Raw genomic sequence first — 21,796 nt, 5'->3', positions numbered from 1 at the left:
TCTTTCTCCCTCAGAGCAGCCAGTGGGTTCGAACCGGCAACCTTTCAGTTAGCAGATAAGAGCTTAATAACTATGCCACCAGGTCTCCTTCTTCTGTAGTAAGGGGGAAGCCAATGAAGGCTTCTAAGCAGGGGCGTTATCATGAACAGATTTGTTATTTCGGGGGGGTGAAATATGCCATTTCTCAGCATAAGGAGAAAATCAGCCTACTAAATCACATAAGGCAGAGAGAACACACAGAACCCTTAGGCAAAGGATATATATTTATCCACAGTCCTAAGTCTAAATACGGGAGCTTTGAAAGGAGTTACCGTCAGAGGATCAGGCAAGATGACTTCCCCTCTCCCACAAGCTCCATTTCTTCTGCAGGCAACTAATACTTCACAAGAAAGTTTATCAGAGCCAAGAAGATACAATAAGGAAATTAATACAGATCCGAGGTCAATTTTCAACTGCCTGTGTGTCCTGAACAAGATACTTGAAATCTCTGGGCCTATTTCCTCACATGTTAAACAAAAATGATAATAATATATGCTTATCAAGATGGCTGTGGGGAGAAAACAGCATATTTAAATTGCTTAGGAGAATGTCTGGAAAATACTCATTCAATACATGAAAATCATTTTTATTACGGTGATATTAAAAATTAAGAATACCAGCTCTCTGGTTATAAAATGTAACAGAAAATAATTCATGGCAACAGTATAGAGGACAGTGTTTCCTCCTTAAGGGAAGGAACTGGATTTTGCCATCGTTGCATCCCTACCCCTCCCGCCTCCTCACATTTTGTCCCAGCTCAGTGCTTGGCTCACAGTAGCTACTTAGGTATCCTCTCCCACACGAATGAATGAAGAGTTGAGTGCCTCAAGTGAAAAAAAATCGGCGGATTCTCCACCAACACCAGCTGCTGTTGATTCTGAACTTTCAAAGCCACAAATACCTTAAGGCTGGGGGCTATGAACTTAAGACTGAATTCCCCCGAGTTCAGAAGCAGAAAAGTCAGAATAAGTACCTAGGAACTTCAACTACTACAGATCCAACTTCAAACCCTAGACCTAGAGAGGCGGCCTGGGAAAGAGTTGCCTTCTAACCGGATCCACCCTCACTCACCTCCTCCCCTCAGTGTTCCTCACTGGAAAGCAGACCTTGTCCTGCCAAATTACACTCTTATGTCCTGGCATTCCATCCTCCTACAATGCTTTGGGAAACTTGGAGGAAGGTCAAGGAATGGGTGTTTGGCGACCACCTCCTTAGCCACGGAGGCAAGATGATACACTAACGCCTGCAGCCCAGGGAAGCAGATCTAACCAGCTAACTTGCAGATGAGGGAAGTGAAGCACAGAGAAGTTCAGTGATCGCTCACTTACACTGTGGCAGCACGGGGCAGACAGAACGCAGGATTCCCGACTTCGGTATTCCTTCCACCATACATTTTGTCACTGAAGTGGGGAGGAGTGAGGGGGCGGGGCAGATAAATCACCACCACAGAAAGGAACCACTTATATGTGTCTAGCGCTTCCTAGAGGCTGCACAAGGTATCAGCTCACCACCCAGCAGGGAGTCGAGAGATTTTTAAGCTCCTGAGTCGCTGCGTGACTTTTGGCGAGTCTCTGCCGCTTTCGACACTTGTTTTCCCCGAAGCAAATCAGGGCGGGTGTGTGTGTGTGTGTGTGTGTGTGTGTGTGTGTGTGTGTGTGTGTGGTGTGTGTGTAGGGTGGGGTGTGTGGTAGAAGATCACCGGGGTTCCCAGAATTTCGGAATCCCTAAACGCTTGTTCCGAAATGGACGCTGAGTTGCCGCCTGATTCTTCCCCCTGTAAAAACCTCACCTCCAAGGCAAAGCTGTAAACTCCTGCAACCCTCTTCCCCCCAGGGTCCCCGAAGGGTGACGTGAGGTGCAGCGGGACTTAGCGGAGCGCCCAGTTTCAAGCAATGCAAACCACTCGGCTCTGGGCACTGCCAGAGAGCGGAGAGGACGGTCGCTCGTGAACTTGAACGAGAGACAAACTTCAGAGCGTCTTCAACGTGGGGGGTCAACCCCCGTGCGACCAGCCCTAAACTTGGGCCCACTTAAGCTCACCCCCACGGGGGACTAAACAGAGCCACCTTAAGGGCGGCGCTCCCGCCCCCGGAAATGCGGGGGGGTCACCGACGCGGGCTCCCAGCCTCCCAACCTCGCGCGGCGAAATGCCTCGGCCAACTTCGCGCCTCCCAAGTGGCGAAAAACCACACATCATCCCACACCCTCGGCCCCAGACAACTACCCCGGTCCCCCAGCCTTCCGGGGCCCCGCATCCCCTGCATCTCGGTCCCGAGCTTGAGCCCGCCTGGGTCAGAGGCTGGGAGAGTCCTCCCGCTCGCGGCAGCCACCGTCACCAGACAGTCAAACCCCAAGACGTCAGCCCACAATGCACCGGGCGGGCCGGGAAGGACTGGCCTGGGAGGAGAAGGGGGAGAGAAGGGCCAGAGTCGCGCGGGAGGGGGAGGGGGAGAGGACGAGAAAGAAGGGCCCAACTGTAGGAGGGCAGCGGAGCATTACCTCATCCCGTGAGCCTCCGCGGGTCCGGAGAAGAATCTTCTAGGGTGGGGTCTCCATGGTGACGGGCGGGCCCGCCCCCTTGAGAGCGACACGAGCCAATGGGAAGGCCTCGGGGTGACATCATGGGCTATTTTTAGGGGTTGACTGGTAGCAGATAAGTGTTGAGCTCCGGGCTGGATAAGGGCTCAGAGTTGCACTGAGTGTGGCTGAAGCAGCGAGGCGGGAGTGGAGGCGCGCGGACTGAGACAGACAGACGGAGACAGTCAGTCAGGAAGGCAGCAGAGTCTGAACTGCAAATCTTCTTTTCTTTTCCATTTTCTCGCTAACCGCCCAGAGCTAGCGCCTGTGGCTTCCGGGCTGGTGTTTTGGGGAGCGCCCGGAGAGCCCCTTCTCCAGTAGCCCCGGGAAGAGAGCACCGCTGCCCGGGCGTTGACAGCCGCGGAGAGCTGTGACTGCCCGCCAGCCGGGGGAAGTCCAGCGAGCGGCTGCAGCGGCAAAGAACTTTCCCAGCCGAGAGGAGAGGGGACAAGTGGTACCCGGGTCCCGAAGCGAACGTTTGCAAACCTTTCCTCTTAAGCTGCCGCAGCGGTGATAAAGAAGAAGGCGGCAGGAGAGGAAAGAGAGGAGGGACGCGCGTCCAGCTTCGCTCACACCGGTTGCTGAACTTGGGCGAGCAAGAGCTGCTGGTGCCAGGAGCCCCCTCCCCTCGCAGCGGAGGAGGGGAGAGTCGTCGGAGTCGGGGCGGCTGCGACCCGCCGCCGGCTCGCCACTGCCGGATCTGCACTAAGCGGCACCGCTTCGAGACTGCTGTCCCCGGGAAGCGAGTTCGTCCGAGCAACCACTGCGCCCGCTGAGCGCTCAGTGAGTGACCGCGACTTTTCAAAGAGAGGCAGCGCGCGAGAGCGGAGAAGGAAGGGTGCAGGCGGCATCTTAAGCCTGCGTTCTCTGGAGCGAGCTGGTGAGGAGGGCGCTGGGGGGAGGACAGCCAGCGTGTGCGCGCGCTCTTAGAGAAACTTTCCTTGCCAAAGGCCGCGGGAGGCGCGGGTACCCCTCGCTTGCCAACGCGCTGTTGCGGCCCCGAAACTTCTGCGCGCAGCCCAAACTAACCCCACGTGAAGTGACGGACTCTTCTATGACTGCAAAGATGGAAACGACCTTCTATGACGATGCCCTCAACGTCTCCTTCCTCCAGTCCGAGAGCGGCGCCTACGGCTACAGTAACCCCAAGATCCTGAAACAGAGCATGACCCTGAACCTGGCTGACCCGGTGGGCAGCCTGAAGCCGCACCTCCGCGCCAAGAACTCGGACCTCCTCACCTCGCCCGACGTCGGGCTGCTCAAGTTGGCGTCGCCCGAGCTGGAGCGCCTGATTATCCAGTCCAGCAACGGGCACATCACCACCACGCCGACCCCTACCCAGTTCCTGTGCCCCAAGAACGTGACGGACGAGCAGGAGGGCTTCGCCGAGGGCTTCGTGCGCGCCCTGGCCGAACTGCACAGCCAGAACACTTTGCCAAGCGTCACGTCCGCGGCGCAGCCGGTCAGCGGGGCGGGCATGGTGGCCCCGGCGGTGGCTTCCGTGGCGGGCGGCAGCGGCGGTTTCAGCGCCAGCCTGCACAGCGAGCCGCCAGTCTACGCCAACCTTAGCAACTTCAACCCGGGCGCGTTGAGCAGCGGCGGCGGGGCGCCCTCCTATGGCGCCGGCGGCCTGGCCTTTCCCGCGCAGCCCCAACAGCAGCCGCAGCCGCCACATCACCTGCCCCAGCAGATCCCCGTGCAGCACCCTCGACTCCAGGCCCTAAAGGAGGAGCCGCAGACGGTCCCCGAGATGCCCGGGGAGACGCCGCCCCTGTCCCCCATCGACATGGAGTCACAGGAGCGGATCAAGGCGGAAAGGAAGCGCATGAGGAACCGCATCGCTGCCTCCAAGTGCCGGAAAAGAAAGCTGGAGAGGATCGCCCGGCTGGAGGAAAAAGTGAAAACTTTGAAAGCGCAGAACTCGGAGCTGGCGTCCACGGCCAATATGCTCAGGGAACAGGTGGCACAGCTTAAACAGAAAGTCATGAACCACGTTAATAGTGGGTGCCAACTCATGCTAACGCAGCAGTTGCAAACGTTTTGAAGAGAGACTGTCGGGGGTTGAGGGGAAACGGAGACAAACAAATAACAGAGACAGACTTGAGAACTTGACAAGTTGCGAGAGAGAGAAAAAAGAAGTGTCCGAGGACTAAAGCCAAGGGTATCCAAGTTGGACTGGGTTGCGTCCTGACGGCGCCCCCAGTGTGCACGAGTGGGAAGGACTTGGCGCGCCCTCCCTTGGCGTGGAGCCAGGGAGCAGCAGCCTGCGGGCTGCCCCGCTTTGCGGATGGGCAGTCCCCGCGCGAACGGAACGTTAGACTTTTCTTTAACATTGACCAAGAACTGCATGGACCTAACATTCGATCTCATTCAGTATTAAAAGGGGGGTGGGGGAGGGGTTACAAACTGCAATAGAGACTGTAGATTGCTTCTGTAGTACTCCTTAAGAACACAAAGGGAGGTGGGTGGGGAGGGGAGGCGGGAGGGAGGTGTGTGAGAGGGAAGCTGAGCCTACAGATGAACTCTTTCTGGCCTGCCTTCGTTAACTGTGTATGTACATATATTTTTTTTTAATTTGATGAAAGCTGATTACTGTCAATAAACAGCTTCATGACTTTGTAAGTTATTTCATGTTTGTTTGTTTGGGTGTCCTGCCCAGTGTTGTTTGTAAATAAGAGATTTGGAGCACTCTCTGAGTTTACCATTTGTAATTTGTAATAAAGTATATAATTTTTTTTATGTTTTGTTTCTGAAAATTCCAGAAGGGATATTTAAGAAAATACAATAAAATATTGAAAAAATACTCCCCACCAACCTCTTTTCTGCATTATCTATAGATTAACCATCTAAGTGGAGTTGAAAGAGTTAGGAGTGTCAATTAAAATCATTCTCAATGCTTACTATCAAGCAATAAAACCTATTCTATATTGGACTTCAGAAACTGATATAGCTGAGGCTATGATCAAGTTATACTCTTTCCTCCCCCAACTGTCTACATAGAATTGCTTACCAAAGGGCAATGTGTATCAAGGGGCTGGGGAGATGGGGTTAAGGTGGAGTGGGACAGCCCACTGGGAAGTCAAATAATACTTTAAAGTTTGGGATTGTGTCAAGTGGCATGTGCTGTGACCGTTTATAATGTTAGTGGAAACTTAACAATAGATGCTTATTCTCAAAGCAGAAACTGGCAGCAGATTTTACAAAAGATGTATCCTTCCAATTTGGAATCTTTGACAATTCCTAGATTAAAAAAAAAAATCTTTGCTTATGAATATTTATAACAGCATCTTGTCACAATAAATATATTCAAATACCAATAACAGATCTTGATTTTCTTTCACTTTACTACTGTTTTCTTCCCAAGCTATATACTGAAGCATTTCAGTTGCTGGGGTTAATATCAATGGCAATCTGAAGTTACTCAGTAATAAAGTAGCAAAGAATTTAGGAAGTCAAACCAGAAGTTGCAATGGCAGTTTACCTGGATGAAACATTCTTCCAGTTTCTTTATCCTTTAAGCCGTAAATCTGTAGAAGGAAATCTAAACTCTCCCCCTCTCTCTCTCCTCTCTGTCTCTGTCTCTTCCTGAAATAAACACTGATGTCCAGGGAAAATACTAGTATAGCAGTTTACCATTTTGGATCCTTTTATAATTCTTAATTTGTTTCTAAAATAAGCATGTTTAAATCATTATTATGGAATCAGTCTCAAAAGATGGTAATCTAGATGCTATGGAAAAGATTAGCGAGAGAAAACATGAACACAACGATAACGTGTAAATCAAACCTCAGCTCTGGAGAAATAGCAAACTTAAATTCTGTCTACAGATATAACTTAGGAGATCAACAAGGAAGTACTCAACAAGGGAACAATTTTTTGTTTGGTTGCATTTTATCCCAAGAGCCAGTGTGATAATCAAGCAGCAACAGCAATTTGATATCCAGGAATATCTCACAAACCACTAATTGAGGCAGAGCTGTTTGCTCATTAGCGGTGCTTTAGTACTCAACAGGTCTGGGAGCCTGTGGCTGCAAATCCTAATAGACAAAGAGTTTCTCCTTAGGAGTATATCTAGGAGTTGAGGAGTTTGGACAGTGTCTTAGCTATCAGAGATACTCCATTGTAATAACGCTCCTTTCACAAAGGTTTACTGGGAGCAGAGCCCAGTTTGCCAAACAGCACGTTTGCCGATGTCAGCAACCTGGAAGGTGAGTTGATTTTGACCATATGTAGGAATAGTTAGCAGAGGGACAATAAAGCACTTTGGGGTGGGGCTCTGTGCAAGCTAAACAAGAGCCAACTAGAAAAAATAAGCAGGCTGGGGAATTAATTACCTGCAAAGGTAGACTAAGCCCAGACAGCACTGCACTACAGAAAAGCCACACCAATCCCCGGCTTGCATTCAACTCCAGTATTTAAAAACAAACAACTCTGAAACTCAGGCCTTTCCCACGTATTTCAACTAACATTCTCAAATACATATGCCTAAAATTTTAACCGTTCTAACAACAACAACAAACCCCGTTGCCTTCCAGATGATTCCGACTCATAGCAACCCTACAGGACAGAGTAAAACGGCCCCATAGGTTTCCAAGGAGTGGCTGGTGGATTTGAACTGCCGACCTCTTGGTTAGCAGCCAAGCTCTTAACCACTGTGCCACAAAGGAGTAGGAAAAAAATAGTTGCAGTAGAAAAAAATTAACCAATGACCTGTAAATTTTGGAGACAGAAAATCAGTGAATTACTTAAAGATACTCAAAGATTAATTTTATTATGGGCATTGGGTGAGTTATTCCGTGGATAACAGTAATAATTGGAAAGGATGAAGCCAGTGACACGTAAAACCATTTATCCTCTCTTAATTTCTCTTGCTGTAAAGATATGTAATAAATTATTCGATCAGGGATTCTTAATGTTCTATGTCAGAGGGTTGGTGAACTCAATGAAATTGTCCACAAAATTGTGTGTGTGCATGCATGTATATGTAAGTGTGTGCACTTCCCTGGGAATAGAGATCATTAGCTTTTATTTGGTTCTCACAGAGTTTCATGACTCAAAAAAAGTTAATAAGCTCTGAATTGAATGGCTACACACCGCTATCAGAAGCATCACTGTTATGGATTGAACTGTGTTCTCCCAAAATATGTGTTGTACATCCTAACCCCTATGCCTGTGGTTATAATCCCATTTGGAAATGGGTTGTCTTTGTTATGTTAATAAGGGCAGGATTAGTGTAAGGTGCATTCTTGTGTCAATCTCTTTTAAGATATAAAAGGGATTAAACAAGTGAGCAGAGGAGAGATGGGGTAAGAGAGATGAGAAAGCCTTCCCCTAGAGCCATCACTCTGAATTTGGACTTCTAGCCCCCTTAACTGTGAGAAAATAAATTTCTGTTTGTTAAAGCCATCCACTTGTGTTATTTCTGTTATAGCAGCACCGGATAACTAGGTTACCTACCCTGCAGCCAAAGTGACCCCTCTAACATGCAAGTCTGATCGTGTCACAAAAAAAAAAACCAAAAAACCAATCCCGCTGCTGTTGAGTTGATTCCGACTCATAGCAACTCTATATGAAGAGTAGAACTGCCCCATAGGGTTTCCAAGGAGCACCTGGTGGATTCAAACTGCTGACCTTTTAGTTAGCAGCCGTAGCTCTTGACCACTGCGCCACCAGGGTTTCCGATTGTGTCACACTGCTGTGTAAATCATGTCAATGTCTCCCTTGTGCATGCTGGATAAAATCCAAATTCCTTATGGCCCATGTGGTCTTGTACACTCTACCTCTTCTTCTTACTTTGAACTCCTCCTGCCCCGTCCTCTCGGCTCCAGCCACCTTGGCGTTCTCGCACCTTTATGGCTTTGCCCATGCTCTTCACTCTGCTTGGCCCATTCACCCTCTTCACTGCCCCACTCATCTTTCTAATCTTCTTAGATAACTAACATAACTTTGTATGAATCTGAATCCCGTGCCCTTTCACCCCGCTATGCTTTTGCTTATGCTCATCTCTCTGCCTGAAATACCTTTCCTTCTGGTTCACCTGATGAATTCTACTCATTCTTCAAGGCTCGGCACAAAAGTCACCTTCTCTGGAAAGCCTTGCTAACTCCATCTTCAGGTGGAATGAATAATTCCCCACTGAGCATCCAGAAAGAGGCCTGGTAACGCAATGATTTAGCACTCAGCTACTCACTGAAATGTTGGCAGTCTGAATCCACCAGCCACTCTGAAGGAAAAAAATGTGGCAGTCTGCTCCCATAAAGATTTACAGCCTTGGAAACTCTATGGGCAGTTCTACCCTGTCCTATAGTGTCATTATGAGTTGGAATCGACTGGACGGCAGTAGGTTTGGTTTTTGGGTTTTGAACCTCTGTGTCTCCTGGCTAGAACCCAAACCTACTCATCTGTATATCACCAGACTCCTAGTACAGTCCTGGCACATTGTTTATAAAAATAAATGTTTGATTCTGCATCCCACTTTGAAATGTGGCATCTGGGGTCTTAAATGCTAACAAGCAGCCATCTAAGATGCATCAATTGGTCTCAACCCACCTGGACCAAAGGAGAATGAAGAACAGCAAGGTCACACGATAACTAAGAGCCCAAGAGACAGAAAGGGCCACATGAACCAGAGACCTAAATCATCCTGAGACCGGAAGAACTAATTGGTGCCCGGCTACAACTGATGACTGCCCTGACAGGGAACACAACAGAGAACCCCTGAGGGAGCAGGAGATCAGTGGGATGCAGACCCCAAATTCTCACAAAAGGACCATACTTAATGGTCTGACTGAGACTAGAGGAATCCTGGCGGTCATGGTTCCCAAACTTTCTGTAGGCCCAGGACAGGAACCATTCCCGAAGACAACTCATCAGACATGAAAGGGACTGGACAGTGGGTAGGAGAGAGATGCTGATGAAGAGTGAGCTAATTACATCAGGTGGACACTTGAGACTGTGTTGGCATCTCCTGTCTGGAGGGGGGATGGGAGGATAGAGAGAGTTGGAACCTGGCAAAATTGTCAAGAGAGACTGGAAGGGCTGACTCATTAAGGAGAGAGCAAGTGGGAGTATGGAGTAAGGTATATATAAACTTATATGTGACAGACTAACTTGATTTGTAAACGTTCACTTGAAGCTCAATAAAAGTTAATAAAATAAATAAATAAATGTTTGATGACTGAATGAACAATTGAACCTACACCCTCCTCCAAAATAATTCCAGGTCTTAATTTCTTCTAGTGGGATACGCCTCATCCATTTCAAGGTGCACAACTCCAGATGGATTGAAGACCCTCTCCCAGAAAAGTAAAACCTGGCCAATTACCAATTTCTAAAGCCAACTTCTCAATGAGTTCCCTTAAAAGAATTAAGCTGTTAGCATAGTCATACTTCCAGCCACACAGAGCATCCCTTTCCTCCTCCACTAATACAAGTGGGCATCTTCTTACACAAAACTGATCTGCCTGAAACATTAGGCTTGGAGGGAGGAGACGGAGAAAGATAATATGTGTGTCATTAATAAAAAAAAACAGGCACAAAAAATAATACCAGATGTGGCTTTATTAAAAACAACCAACTCCACTAGTAGTAGTATAGGGGACTTTCTCTTTGTAAAGTTAGATGTTTTTCTGAAACCAGAAGTTAGTCCCCAAAGTATGCTTGACAGAGACAAGGATCACGCTAATCCATCTACTCCCCATTTCCTTTTATTATTAGAGAAGCTGAGTATCAGATGGACCAAGGAAAAAAACACTGTCTTCTAGGCCCCTACCACACACCTCTTCATGGGCCAAGTGGAACCTCATGAAAGAGGTGAAGAGGGTTGGAAGCTGGGGTTGCCTTAGAAAGTGGAAGTGTCTTTTTCTAATTCTGGAATCCAGCCTTAGTTATTTGATTTCGGACTAGGTAGGGGCTCCCATTGGACATCTCAAAGAAGGGCATTCCCCTGGGCTTGGCTTTTCTGCACCCCTATGATGGGCTGTGTGGAATTTCTGGGTGATGCAAATAGTTAATGAGCTCAGCTGGTAACTGAAAGATTGGAGCTTTGAGTCCACCCAAATTTGCCTTAGAAGAAACGCCTGGCGATCTTTTTTTTTTTTGAAAAATCAGCCATGGAAAACCCTATCAAGCACAGTTATACTCTGACACATATAAAGTCCTCCTGAGTCGGAGTCAACTCAACAGCAGCAACTAGGCTTTTTTTTCAATGCCAGCTTGTGGGGTTTCATTGATAAGCAAGATACCATCCCTTTTCTCAAGGAACTCTATTGGGGAGGAGTTGGAGATGAAGCAGAAACTATTCCAATGCCACAAGATACACGCTGTAAGAAAAGGGTGCCAGACGGGGGGAGGAGGAGCCATTGTCAGGAAAGACTTCACAAGAGAGATGGCATTTGAACCAATCCATTAGGACTAACCAGGCAAAATAGGTGGGGGGAGGAACCTGTGTGCAAAGACAGGCATGGAAGTACGAGAAAACATGGTGTGTTTAGGGGCTTGTAAGCTGCTTAACTGGTTGGGAATTAACTCTGTAAAAGGAAAAGTGAAGGGAAATGATGCGGCAAAGTTTAATAAGGGTCAGGGTGTGAAGGAACATCTATTCCATGGTAAGAATTTGGTTGTTGTTCTGTAGGTGGTAGAGAACCATGGAAGGATTGGAAGCAGAGCAGGAACAAACATACACAGCTCAGAAGTTAGGAAAGATTCGTTTTGGCAGCAGTCTGGATGATGGGCTGTTGGAGAGGAGGCTGGGTAAGGAGAATAATATCAGAGAGAGGCTTTCTGTTTAATTTAGAATGTCTACAGCGTTTAAAGTAGTCTTAAAGTTGGGGGAGAAATGGGAAGAGGATGACTTGGCCCAAGCAACCACGTTCCACACTTCTTCTTATTCAACTTTTTGACAAGTTGGGCCCTAGGAGTGATATTGAGAAGTTCATTTTTCTGTCCCATACTCAAGTTTTCCTCTCCACTGTGTCAATTTGATATCCTGAAAAAAAGTCAGCTTACAAAGTGGCCCAGATTTCACCTGCTCAGTGTCAGGATGCTCAATTAAACAGGTGTCAAAGAAGGGGACCCATGACCGCCTAGGCCAGGCCTCCCAGAAAGAGGACCTAAACCTGATTTTATCAGGTCCTCCAGAATTGATTAAGCTCAGTGGAATTACTGGACCCAAACTATACAAACTCTCTATAAACAAAGAAGCCAATGTTTTTTACTTATTTTGGGGGAATTGAATTACAATACCTTAAATTCATTCGACACTCATTTTATTTGAATTCCTACTTTGTATCACACATTAGGAACCCAAAAGAGGGCAACCAGATGCCTGCCCTCACGGAGTTTATAATCTAGTAAGAGAAACGTGTGGGGACATTGGTGGTTCAGTGGTAGAATTCTTGCCTTTCATGGGGGAGACGGGGTTTGATTCCAGGCCAGAGCACCTTATGGGAAGACAACACCCATCAGTCAGTGGAGGTTTGCACATTTCATTCCATTCTGCATGAACTCCACTTGAGTCAGGGGCCGACCAGAGGGCAGCTAACAAGAGAGACATTGGACTAGGAAACACACAAAAAAATGTGTGATCATACATTTTGACAAGTGCAATGGAAAGAACTATGCACTGTAAGAGGGAATAATAATTTAAATTGAATTGGGGACAAAGAAAACCTTTCTGAAGAAATACTGGAGCTGAGACTTATCAGATGACTAACAGTCCATCAAGTGAAGAGCCGAAGAGTAGGGGTAGAGAATATAGTTGGAGGGTCAGCTGAGGCAAGGCCCTGAGTTAGAAAGGACTTTGGTGTGTCCTAGGCATTAAAAGAAGGCCTGGGTGGAGTGAGCAAAGGGAAGAGTGATAAGTGATGAGATTTGTAATCACCAGATCATATTCTTATACTTTAAAAAGTGCTTTCACTTCTTCTATCTACTTTTATTTTCACCACTGCACTGAGGATACTCATTGTTAGTAGCCGCATTTCACTGGAGCAGGAGTGAACTTGCCCAGTGAGTTTCAAGTGCGTTTCTCAAGGCCAGTCATGTACTAACTGGGGAACCAAGATTAGGTTCTCAGGAGGAGAACTATACTCTCCTCCTATATTATTCCAGGAACTAGATGCCCTGGTATCCCTGGGTCCTTTATCTAGTTCCTTCCCCCTACTTCTATATCAAGGGCCCTGAGGAACTGAATTAGGCATCAGACGGTTCTTTGATGTGCACAGCGCCTGAGCAAAGGTAAGCAGAGAGAATCTCCCGGGATATTTCATCTACCCTATAGTGATGTCGAATGAACACTCCTTGCACTGCTGCAAACTCTGTGCTGAGAAGTCCTAACAATTTCTTGTTGTCCAAACTTCTGTACCACAAGGGCTCCTACTTTTATGTACCCCTCCTAAAATACATTGCCTGCTAGGGTCTTAAAAACTTGCAAGTGGCCACCCAAGATACAGCAATTGGACTCTATTTGCCTGGAGCCACAGAGGAAGAAGGAGACCCAGGAATCAGAGAAGGAAATGGACTACAGCTCTAGTTGTATTCATGAACTACACTGTCTCCTTTGCCATGAGACCAGAAGAAATGGATGGTGCCTGGCTACTATTACTGAACGTTTTGATCAAGGATCCAATAGATGGATCATGTTCAAAAGGAGGAAAAATGTGGAACAGGACTTTTAATTCTCATGGAAACCAGACTTACTAGATCCACTGAGACCAGATGAACCTGGAAATGATTTTTAAACCTTGAACTGATATTATCCCATGAAGTCATTTTTAAACTAAACAACAGTTTAGCTCAATTAATAAATGTTTGTCTTCAGTATGATACTCTTTTAAAGAATTATCTATATGAGATCAAAATGAAAACAGTAACCCAAAGTACAATGAGAACTGTAATGGGCAGAGAGTCTAAGTTAACAGTAGTGAAGCAATATGGGTAGAGATAGTGAGAAAGGTGACACAATGTGAGGTATGTAGCCTTTGTCATTGAATTGCAGATGATAAAACTGTTGAATGGGTGTATGTTTTGTTGTGTATATTTTCACACACACACAAATTGCCTGATGATTGCCTCATTATTTCTTCAGAAAATTGGGTTACCAGATCATTGATTAAGTTACTGCCTTCTTTGGTTCCAAGTATTCACTGGCCACCTGAATAGAACTTGAGTATTTCCCAAATCTTCTCAGGATTATCCGTCCATCAGTTTCTGGAAATGGTTAATCTCTTCTGGGATGTATTGGTTCATCCTAGGTTCATGCTCAGAGGAGGAACTTTCCTTGACTTTATCTCAAACTGACTACTCTAATAGGATGCTTATAGGGGCCAGTAACAAAGACACAATTTAAACACAAAGTCTAGACCTAAAAGTATCCAGGGGCAGTTAAAATACTGGCTCAAGGACATCATTATGGGCGCGAGTGCTTTCCATCTTTTCATCTCCCCATTCTCAAGTGTTTGGAGGAACTACTTGTATGGACTCAAGATAGGTTTCTGTCATCGTAAGTAAACACAGTAATTACCAACAGAATGTTTGTTTCCATCTTTCTGTTTTTATTAGCAATAGAAACCTTTCCTAGAAGGCTCCCACCTCCAAGCCAGTAGACTTCCCCTCCGGAGCCATTGGACAGGAGCAGGTCACACACTTATACCTAAACTCATTGCCAGCAAGGGGAATGAGACCACCATGGCTGGCCTACAGTCATGAATTACACCTTAGGACCAACATTTTCTAAGCTGACAGGAGGATGAATACCAAAAATAAATTTAAAAATAAATAAAGATCAGGGCTCTGATAACAAGAAAGAAGTAGAGAAGAAGGATGGCCTTTGGGTTGAAGGAGTAGTCACTAGTAACTAGTGCTCTACAGCAAATATTTCCAATTCTTCCTCTAAGCACAGGTAGGATTGTACTTCTCTGCCTCCTTGAAGTTGTGTGAGGCCTTGTCACTTGTGTCAGGAATGAAATGTGACCAGTGGTGACATACATTACATTCAGGCGAAAGCCTAAAAGGCTAGAGTAAGATTCAACATGTTACATTTTCCCAGCCTTAGCAATTGTGGAAGGACAAAGATGGAGTGCCTTTCAACCTGGGTCCCTAAATGATAGTGGTATAAACCAAAGCCCTCTTTCCAACATGCCTACAATGGACAGTTAGCATGAGCAAGAATGAAACCTTTGTTGTTTTAAAGCACTGAGTTTTGAGAGTTGATTGTTATGGTAGCGTTACCTAACCAAGCCATTTGGCATGGCGACCCCATGTGTGTCAGAGTAGAACTGTGCTCCATGTGGTTTTCAAAGGCTGAATTTTTCATAAGTAGATTGCCAGCCCTTTCTTCCAAGGCACTTCTGGGTGGACTCAAACCTCCAACTTTTCATTTAGCAGCCAACACATTAATACATTAACCTAGGAGCTCCAGCATTACCTAGCTTATCCTAATTCAGTAGGAAAGAACAGTGCCTGCCACAACTCTAACAAAAGTGACACCTTTATAATTTTCATAATAAAAAAAAATTATAATTTTCATAATAGATACCATTTATTAAGCTTCGTCTATGTAGCAGTCACTGTTATAGGACTTGTGAGGTAGACGTGAGGGTTGTATTTTACTTATGAGGAAATGGAGGTTCAAACCTTGTTCAAGGTCATAGAATAAGTGACTAGTGGAAACCCAAACTGAGTCCAGGTCTCTCTGAGTCCAAAGAACTTGCTCTGTTCACACGTGACCTTGCTCCTGAACTGTACTGCCACATAAAGCTACATCTCTGTTGAGCCTCACAATCTCCTTGCCACTCAAGCACTGTTATCCTTCCATTTTGTGCATGAGGGAACTGAGGTTCAGAGAAGAAAACTAACTTGCCCAGTTTCACACAGCTAGAACAATACCAGAGCTTTTGCTTCTGTTCCTTGTTATCCTTCTCACCACGCGAAGAATCGAGGTGCTCTGAGCTAGAAGAAGTGTGCTGATTTTGGAGCCCAGTGCCGCTCTGGGTTAAAGCTCAGCTCTGCTGCTTGTAGCTGTGGTACACGGAGCAAGTCTCTTAATATTGCTAAGCCTCATTTCCCTCCTTTATAAAATGAAGCCAACCATGGCTAGCTCAGAAGGTTATCAAGAAGATCACATATGTAAAAACAAAACAAATCCTTTGCGTTTGAGTGGATTCCGATTCATAGAGACCCCATGTGTTACACAGTAGAACTACTTCATAGGGTTTCCTTGGCCGTAGCATTTACAGAAGCAGATCATCAGGTCTTTCTTCCGTGGTGCTGCTGGGTGGGTTCAAACCACCAACCCTGAGGTTAGTAGTTGAGCACAAACTGTGCCACCTAGGGACACATAAGTAAAGCAACTGTATATGCCAGGCAAACAATAAATAGCAATTTTTCATTGTAGGCTTGTTAACTTAAAAAGAAACGATCACAAGTCCGCACTCTTCATGCACATGCACGCACACACACATGCGCGCGCGCACACACACACACACACACACACACAGGCTTTCCTCCCCCACCCCCCCACCCACACACAACACCCTAGCTGAAATGAAAATGTTTCCCATTAAGATTCAACGAGGTCTCACGGGGCCTGCTTCTTGGTCATATAAGGGCTGGCAGGTCGTCTCTGTGAGCTGGAGAAAAGTTTTGTTTCCCCAGCTGCACTCGCAAGGGAATACTCTGCAGGCCCAGCATTGTGAACCTGTTTGGCTTGGCTCAGAGGCTTGTCAGCACATTCAGGAAGTGAAGTCAAAGAAAGGCAGGATTTCCAACACAGCCAGCTGCACACAAATGCCCAGGCAGTGAAATGCCTTATCCAAGCAGGGTGCCCATCAGCCCAGGTCACCCTGGGTGCTGTCAAAGAAGCCACTGAGAATGGGTCTTGTCAGAAAAGGAAGACGCAATCAACAGCACCCAGGCAAGGGCAATGACTTCCATAGCAAGGTGGCCAGGTGACCATGCAGAGGTCATCTCAGCCAGCCCCTGCCTTGGGCAGGAGAATGACTACACCTGGGCTCTGCTGGGTAGAGGAGCTAATATGTGTCTTCCTGTAGTCTTAAAGTCAAGGTATTGACGGGGAGAGGGATGAGAGGTGGCAAAACAATGGAATGAGTTAGGAGTGTTGAGGAGGAGAGGGAGAGAAATTGATGGTGAAGCACCTGAGAAGATATGGAATCCTGAGAAAAGACCATACTGCCACTCTCTAACTACATTCCCATACCCAGGAAACACTGCCATAACTAAGACCCAAATTCTAATCCTAACTGCATCATGTCCTAGCTGTGAGTAGGAAGACATTTAATTTCCCTAAGTCTCAGTCCCACTGCCCATCTGTCAGTCTGTCGTAGTTGTGGTGGCTTGTTGTTGCTGTGATGCTGGAAGCTATGCCATTGGTATTTCAAATACCAGCAGGGTTACTCATGGTGAACAAGTTTCACTAAAGCTTACAGACTAAAACAGACTAGAAAGAAAGTCTCGGTGATAGGCTTCTGAAAATTAGCCAGTGAAAACTCTATTGGTAACAACAGAATATTGTCTGATTTAGTGCTAGGTTGATGAACCCCTAGGTTGGAAAGCACTCAGAACATATGTAAAAAAACCAAACCAAAACCAGTACCGTCGAGTCGATTCTGACTCATAGCGACCCTATAGGACAGAGAACTGCCCCATAGAGTTTCCAAAGAGCGCCTGGTGGATTCAAACTGCCGACCCTTTGGCTAGCAGCTGTAGCACTTAACCACTATGCCACCAGGGTTTCCCAAAACATATATAGTGGCCGCAATAATAGACTTGAGCATAGCAATGATCGTGAAGATGGCACAGAAGTGGGCAGCATTTTGCTCTGTTACATATGGGGTCACCATGAATCAAAGCCAACTTGATGGCAACTAACAACAAGTTTCGTAACTATAAAATGGAACTAATACTTACCACTGCAGGGTTGTTGTAAGGATTAAATAAGCTAATATTTGTTAAAGGACTAAGCCATTCATTAGCAAATCATAAATGTATCAGAATTCTATAGTTTGCAAGTGACAGAACACTCAATTTAACCAAAAAGGAATTTTACTGAAACACAGTTGAAGAGCCATCAGTTGAGCCAGCTCTAGGCCTGGCTGTATTCAGAGCTCAGGTGGTATCATCAAGCGTTGATTTCTCTCCATCTCTCAGCTTGGGATGGGAAGTGTTAGCTTCATCTTCAGCCTTCCTCTGGTACTGTACAGTAGCTCCTGGCTCTCTGTCCATAGCATGAAGATGGTTATAGCAGTTCCTCACATCCTCTCAGGATTGTGTTTCACTGGTCTGACTGCGTCCATAGCCATCTCTGAACCTACAAAGAGTTGAAGAGTCTTCAGGCAAGGCTTTGAAATGCCAAGGACCATCAAGTATACCTACTTCCCATCTGTGTTTTCCTCCATTCACTGGTTCATTTTATTTCATCAGTCTCAGTACCTGTATGAGTATCTCCTCAATTCAATTGTTGAAGTAGTAAAAGTGAGATTATTATCATGACTGAATTCCGAGAAGGAAAAACTAATTATAATAAAATACTATTTTTCCTCCCTCCAAAGAAACAAAGGTCTTATGCCTGGGAGACAGGATGCAAGAAAGGACTCTGAAAATTCCTGGGAATGAGAACTGGTTATAACCATAAGAGTGTTGCAAGTATGAAATACCAGGAGAAGTTAATGAGTGTCTACTGTGCAGCACAGTAGTCTCAACAATGGGCTCTAACATACCAACAATCTTGAAGATGGCACAGGATTAGGCAAGATTTTGCTCTGTTATATACGAGATGGATCTGACTAGATGACAACTAATAACAGTAACAACAACTATACGGCTTAAGACATCTCTGGGAGGAAATATGGTGACCAGTTCTTGGCATGTTGTTGTTGTTGTGTGCCTTCGAGTCGAGTCGATTTCAAGTCATAGTGACCCAGTGTGATAGAGTAGACCTTGCCTGCCCCATAGGGTTTCCTAGGCTGTAACCTTTATGGGAGCAGGAATTTCTCCTGTGGAGTCACTGGGTAGGTTTGAACTGCCAACCTTTCAGCTAGCAGCCAAGTGCATAACTGTTGCGCCACTGACACTTCTTAGTTTTTGGCATAAGTAATCCTAAAATCTTTCCACCTTGAGATGCTAATATGAGACTGAGTTATCATCACTTTCCCAGAAGGCAGTGTTACTCCATGCGTTCACCTAATGTTGACTGAATGTCGCCTCTGTGCCTGGCACCCAAAAAGCACCGGAGATAAGAAGCTATGTAAGACATGAATCCTGCTATCAAAATCTGGTGGTATTCTACAGAAAACTCTAAGGAATCCTCTAGAAAACTACTGAAACTAATAGAAGAGTTCGGCAGAGTTTCAGGTTACAAGATAAACATACAAAAATCACTTGGACTCCTCTACATCAACAAAAAGAACATCGAAGAGGAAATCACCAAATCAATACCATTCACAGTAGCCCCCAAGAAGATAAAATACTTAGGAATAAATCTTACCAAAGATGTAAAAGACCTCTACAAAGAAAACCACAAAGGACTACTGCAAGAAACTAAAAGGGACCTACATAAGTGGAAAAATATACCTTGCTCATGGATAGGAAGACTTAACATAGCAAAAATGTCTATTCTTCCAAAAGCCATCTATATATACAATGCACTTCCGATCCAAATTCCAATGACATTTTTTAATGTGATGGAGAAACAAATCACCAACTTCATACGGAAGGGAAAGAAGCCTCGGATAAGTAAAGCATTACTGAAAAAGAAGAACAAAGCGGGAGACCTCACTACACCTGATTTTAGAACCTATTATACAGCCACAGTAGTCAAAACAGCCTGGTATTGGTACAACAACAGGCACATAGACCAATGGAACAGAATTGAGAACCCAGATATAAACCCATCCACATATGAGGAGCTGATATTTGACAAAGGCCCAATGTCAGTAAATTGGGGAAAAGATAGTCTTTTTAACAAATGGTGCTGGCATAACTGGATATCCATATGCAAAAAAATGAAACAGGACCCATACCTCACACCATGCGCAAAAACTAACTCCAAATGGATCAAAGACCTAAACATAAAGACTAAAACGATAAAGATCATGGAAGAAAAAATAGGGACAACGTTAGGAGCCCTAATACAAGGCATAAACAGAATACAAAACATTACTAAAAATCATGAAGAGAAACCAGATAACTGGGAGCTCCTAAAAATCAAACACCTATGCTCATCTAAAGACTTCACCAAAAGAGTAAAAAGACCGCCTACAGACTGGGAAAAAATTTTCAGCTATGACATCTCCGACCAGCGCCTGATCTCTAAAATCTATATCATTCTGTTAAAACTCAACCACAGCAAGACAAACAACCCAATCAAGAAGTGGGCAAAGGATATGAACACACACTTCACTAAAGAAGATATTCAGGCGGCTAACAGATACATGAGGAAATGCTCTCCATCATTAGCCATTTGAGAAATGCAAATTAAAACTGTAATGAGATTCCATCTCACTCCAGCAAGGCTGGCATTAATCCAAAAAACACAAAACAATAAATGTTAGAGAGGCTGTGGAGAGATACTTATACACTGCTGGTGGGAATGTAAATGGTACAACCACTTTGGAAATTGATCTGGCATTTCCTTAAAAAGCTAGAAATAGAACTACCATATGATCCAGCAATCCCACTCCTTGGAATATATCCTAGAGAAATAAGAGCCTTTACATGAACAGATATACGCACACCCGTGTTTATTGCAGCACTGTTTACAATAGCAAAAAGCTGGAAGCAACCAAGGTGTCCATCAACGGATGAATGGATAAATAAGTTATGGTATATTCACACAATGGAATACTACGCATCGATAAAGAACAATGATGAATCTGTGAAACATTTCATAACACGGAGGAACCTGGAAGGCATTATGCTGAGTGAAATTAGATGCAAAAGGACAAATATTGTATAAGACCACTAATATAAGATCTTGAGAAATAGTTTAAACGGAGAAGAACACATTCTTTCGTGGTCACGAGAGGGGGAGGGAGGGAGAGTGGGAGAGGGTTATTTACTGATTAGATAGTAGATAAGAATTACTTTAGGTGAAGGGAAGGACAACACCCAATACAGAGGAGGTCAGCACAACTGGACTGGACCAAAAGCAAAGAAGTTTCCTGAATAAACTGAACACTTCAAAGGTCAGCAGAGCAAGGGCGGGGGTTTGGGGACTATGGCTTCAGGGGACAGCTAAGTCAATTGGAAAAATAAATTCTATTAAGAAAACATTCTGCATCCCACTTTGAAGTGTGTCATCAGGCCTTAAACGCTAACAAGCGGCCATCTAAGATGCATCAGTTGGTCTCAACCCACTTGGATCAAAGGACAATGAAGAACACCAAGGTCACAAGGTAACTGAGCCCAAGAGACAGAAAGGCCACATGAACTAGAGACTTACAGCATCCTGAGACCAGAAGAACTAGATGGTGCCTGGCCACAACCGATGACGGCCCTGACAGGGAACACAACAGAGAACCCCTGAGGGAGCAGGAGAGCAGTGGGATGCAGACCCCAAATTCTCATAAAAAGACCAGACTTAATGGTCTGACTCAGACTACGAGAACCCCTGCGGCCACGGTCCCCAAACCTTCTGTTGGCCCAGGACAGGAGCCATTCCCGAAGCCAACTCAGCAGACATGGACTGGACTGGGCAATGGGTTGGAGAGAGATGCTGATGAGGAGTAAGCTACTTGTATCAGGTGGACACTTGAGACTATGTTGGCATCTCCTGTCTGGTGGGGAGATGGGAGGGTAGAGGGGGTTAGAAACTGGCAAAATGGTCACGAAAGGAGAGACTGGGAGGGAGCGGGCTGACTCATTAGGGGGTGAGTAAATGGGAGTATGTAGTAAGGTGTATATAAGTTTATATGTGAGAGACTGACTTGATTTGTAAACTTTCACTTAAAGCACAATAAAAATTATTTTTTTAAAAATCTGGTGGTATTCAACATAAAAACCACTATGAGAGAGGTAAATTCAATGTACCTTGGGAACGGGTCCAGCAACAGCTTCACTGAGGAGGTGATTCTGGAATCGTACCTTATGAAGGAATGAGGAGGAGACTGTCAGAAGAACGAGGTGATGGCATTCCAGGCAGAGGGGACAGCAGGGACTAAAGTAAGCA

At 45.5% G+C, this 21,796-nt stretch overlaps 1 protein-coding gene across 1 annotated transcript; it reads left to right on the top strand.

Annotated features, from left to right (window-relative positions):
• The first annotated feature begins 2,858 nt into the window (after window positions 1–2,858).
• JUN (Jun proto-oncogene, AP-1 transcription factor subunit) lies at window positions 2,859–15,386 on the top strand. The gene has a single exon (XM_064282038.1). The coding sequence runs from the start codon at window positions 3,671–3,673 to the stop codon at window positions 4,658–4,660; it is 990 nt and encodes a 329-aa protein (XP_064138108.1). The 5' UTR covers window positions 2,859–3,670; the 3' UTR covers window positions 4,661–15,386.
• The last annotated feature ends 6,410 nt before the right edge of the window (window positions 15,387–21,796 follow it).

The sequence above is a fragment of the Loxodonta africana genome, chromosome 3, assembly GCF_030014295.1.
Source record: "Loxodonta africana isolate mLoxAfr1 chromosome 3, mLoxAfr1.hap2, whole genome shotgun sequence".
In the NCBI taxonomy this organism is placed as follows: Eukaryota; Metazoa; Chordata; class Mammalia; order Proboscidea; family Elephantidae; genus Loxodonta; species Loxodonta africana.
The sequence above is the reverse complement of the archived record's forward strand: the minus strand, read 5'-3'. Positions and strand labels throughout refer to the sequence as shown.

Coding starts and splice junctions, on each gene's coding strand:
- JUN (XM_064282038.1), top strand. CDS start 3,671: ATGACTGCAAAGATGGAAACGACCTTCTATGACGATGCCCTCAACGTC.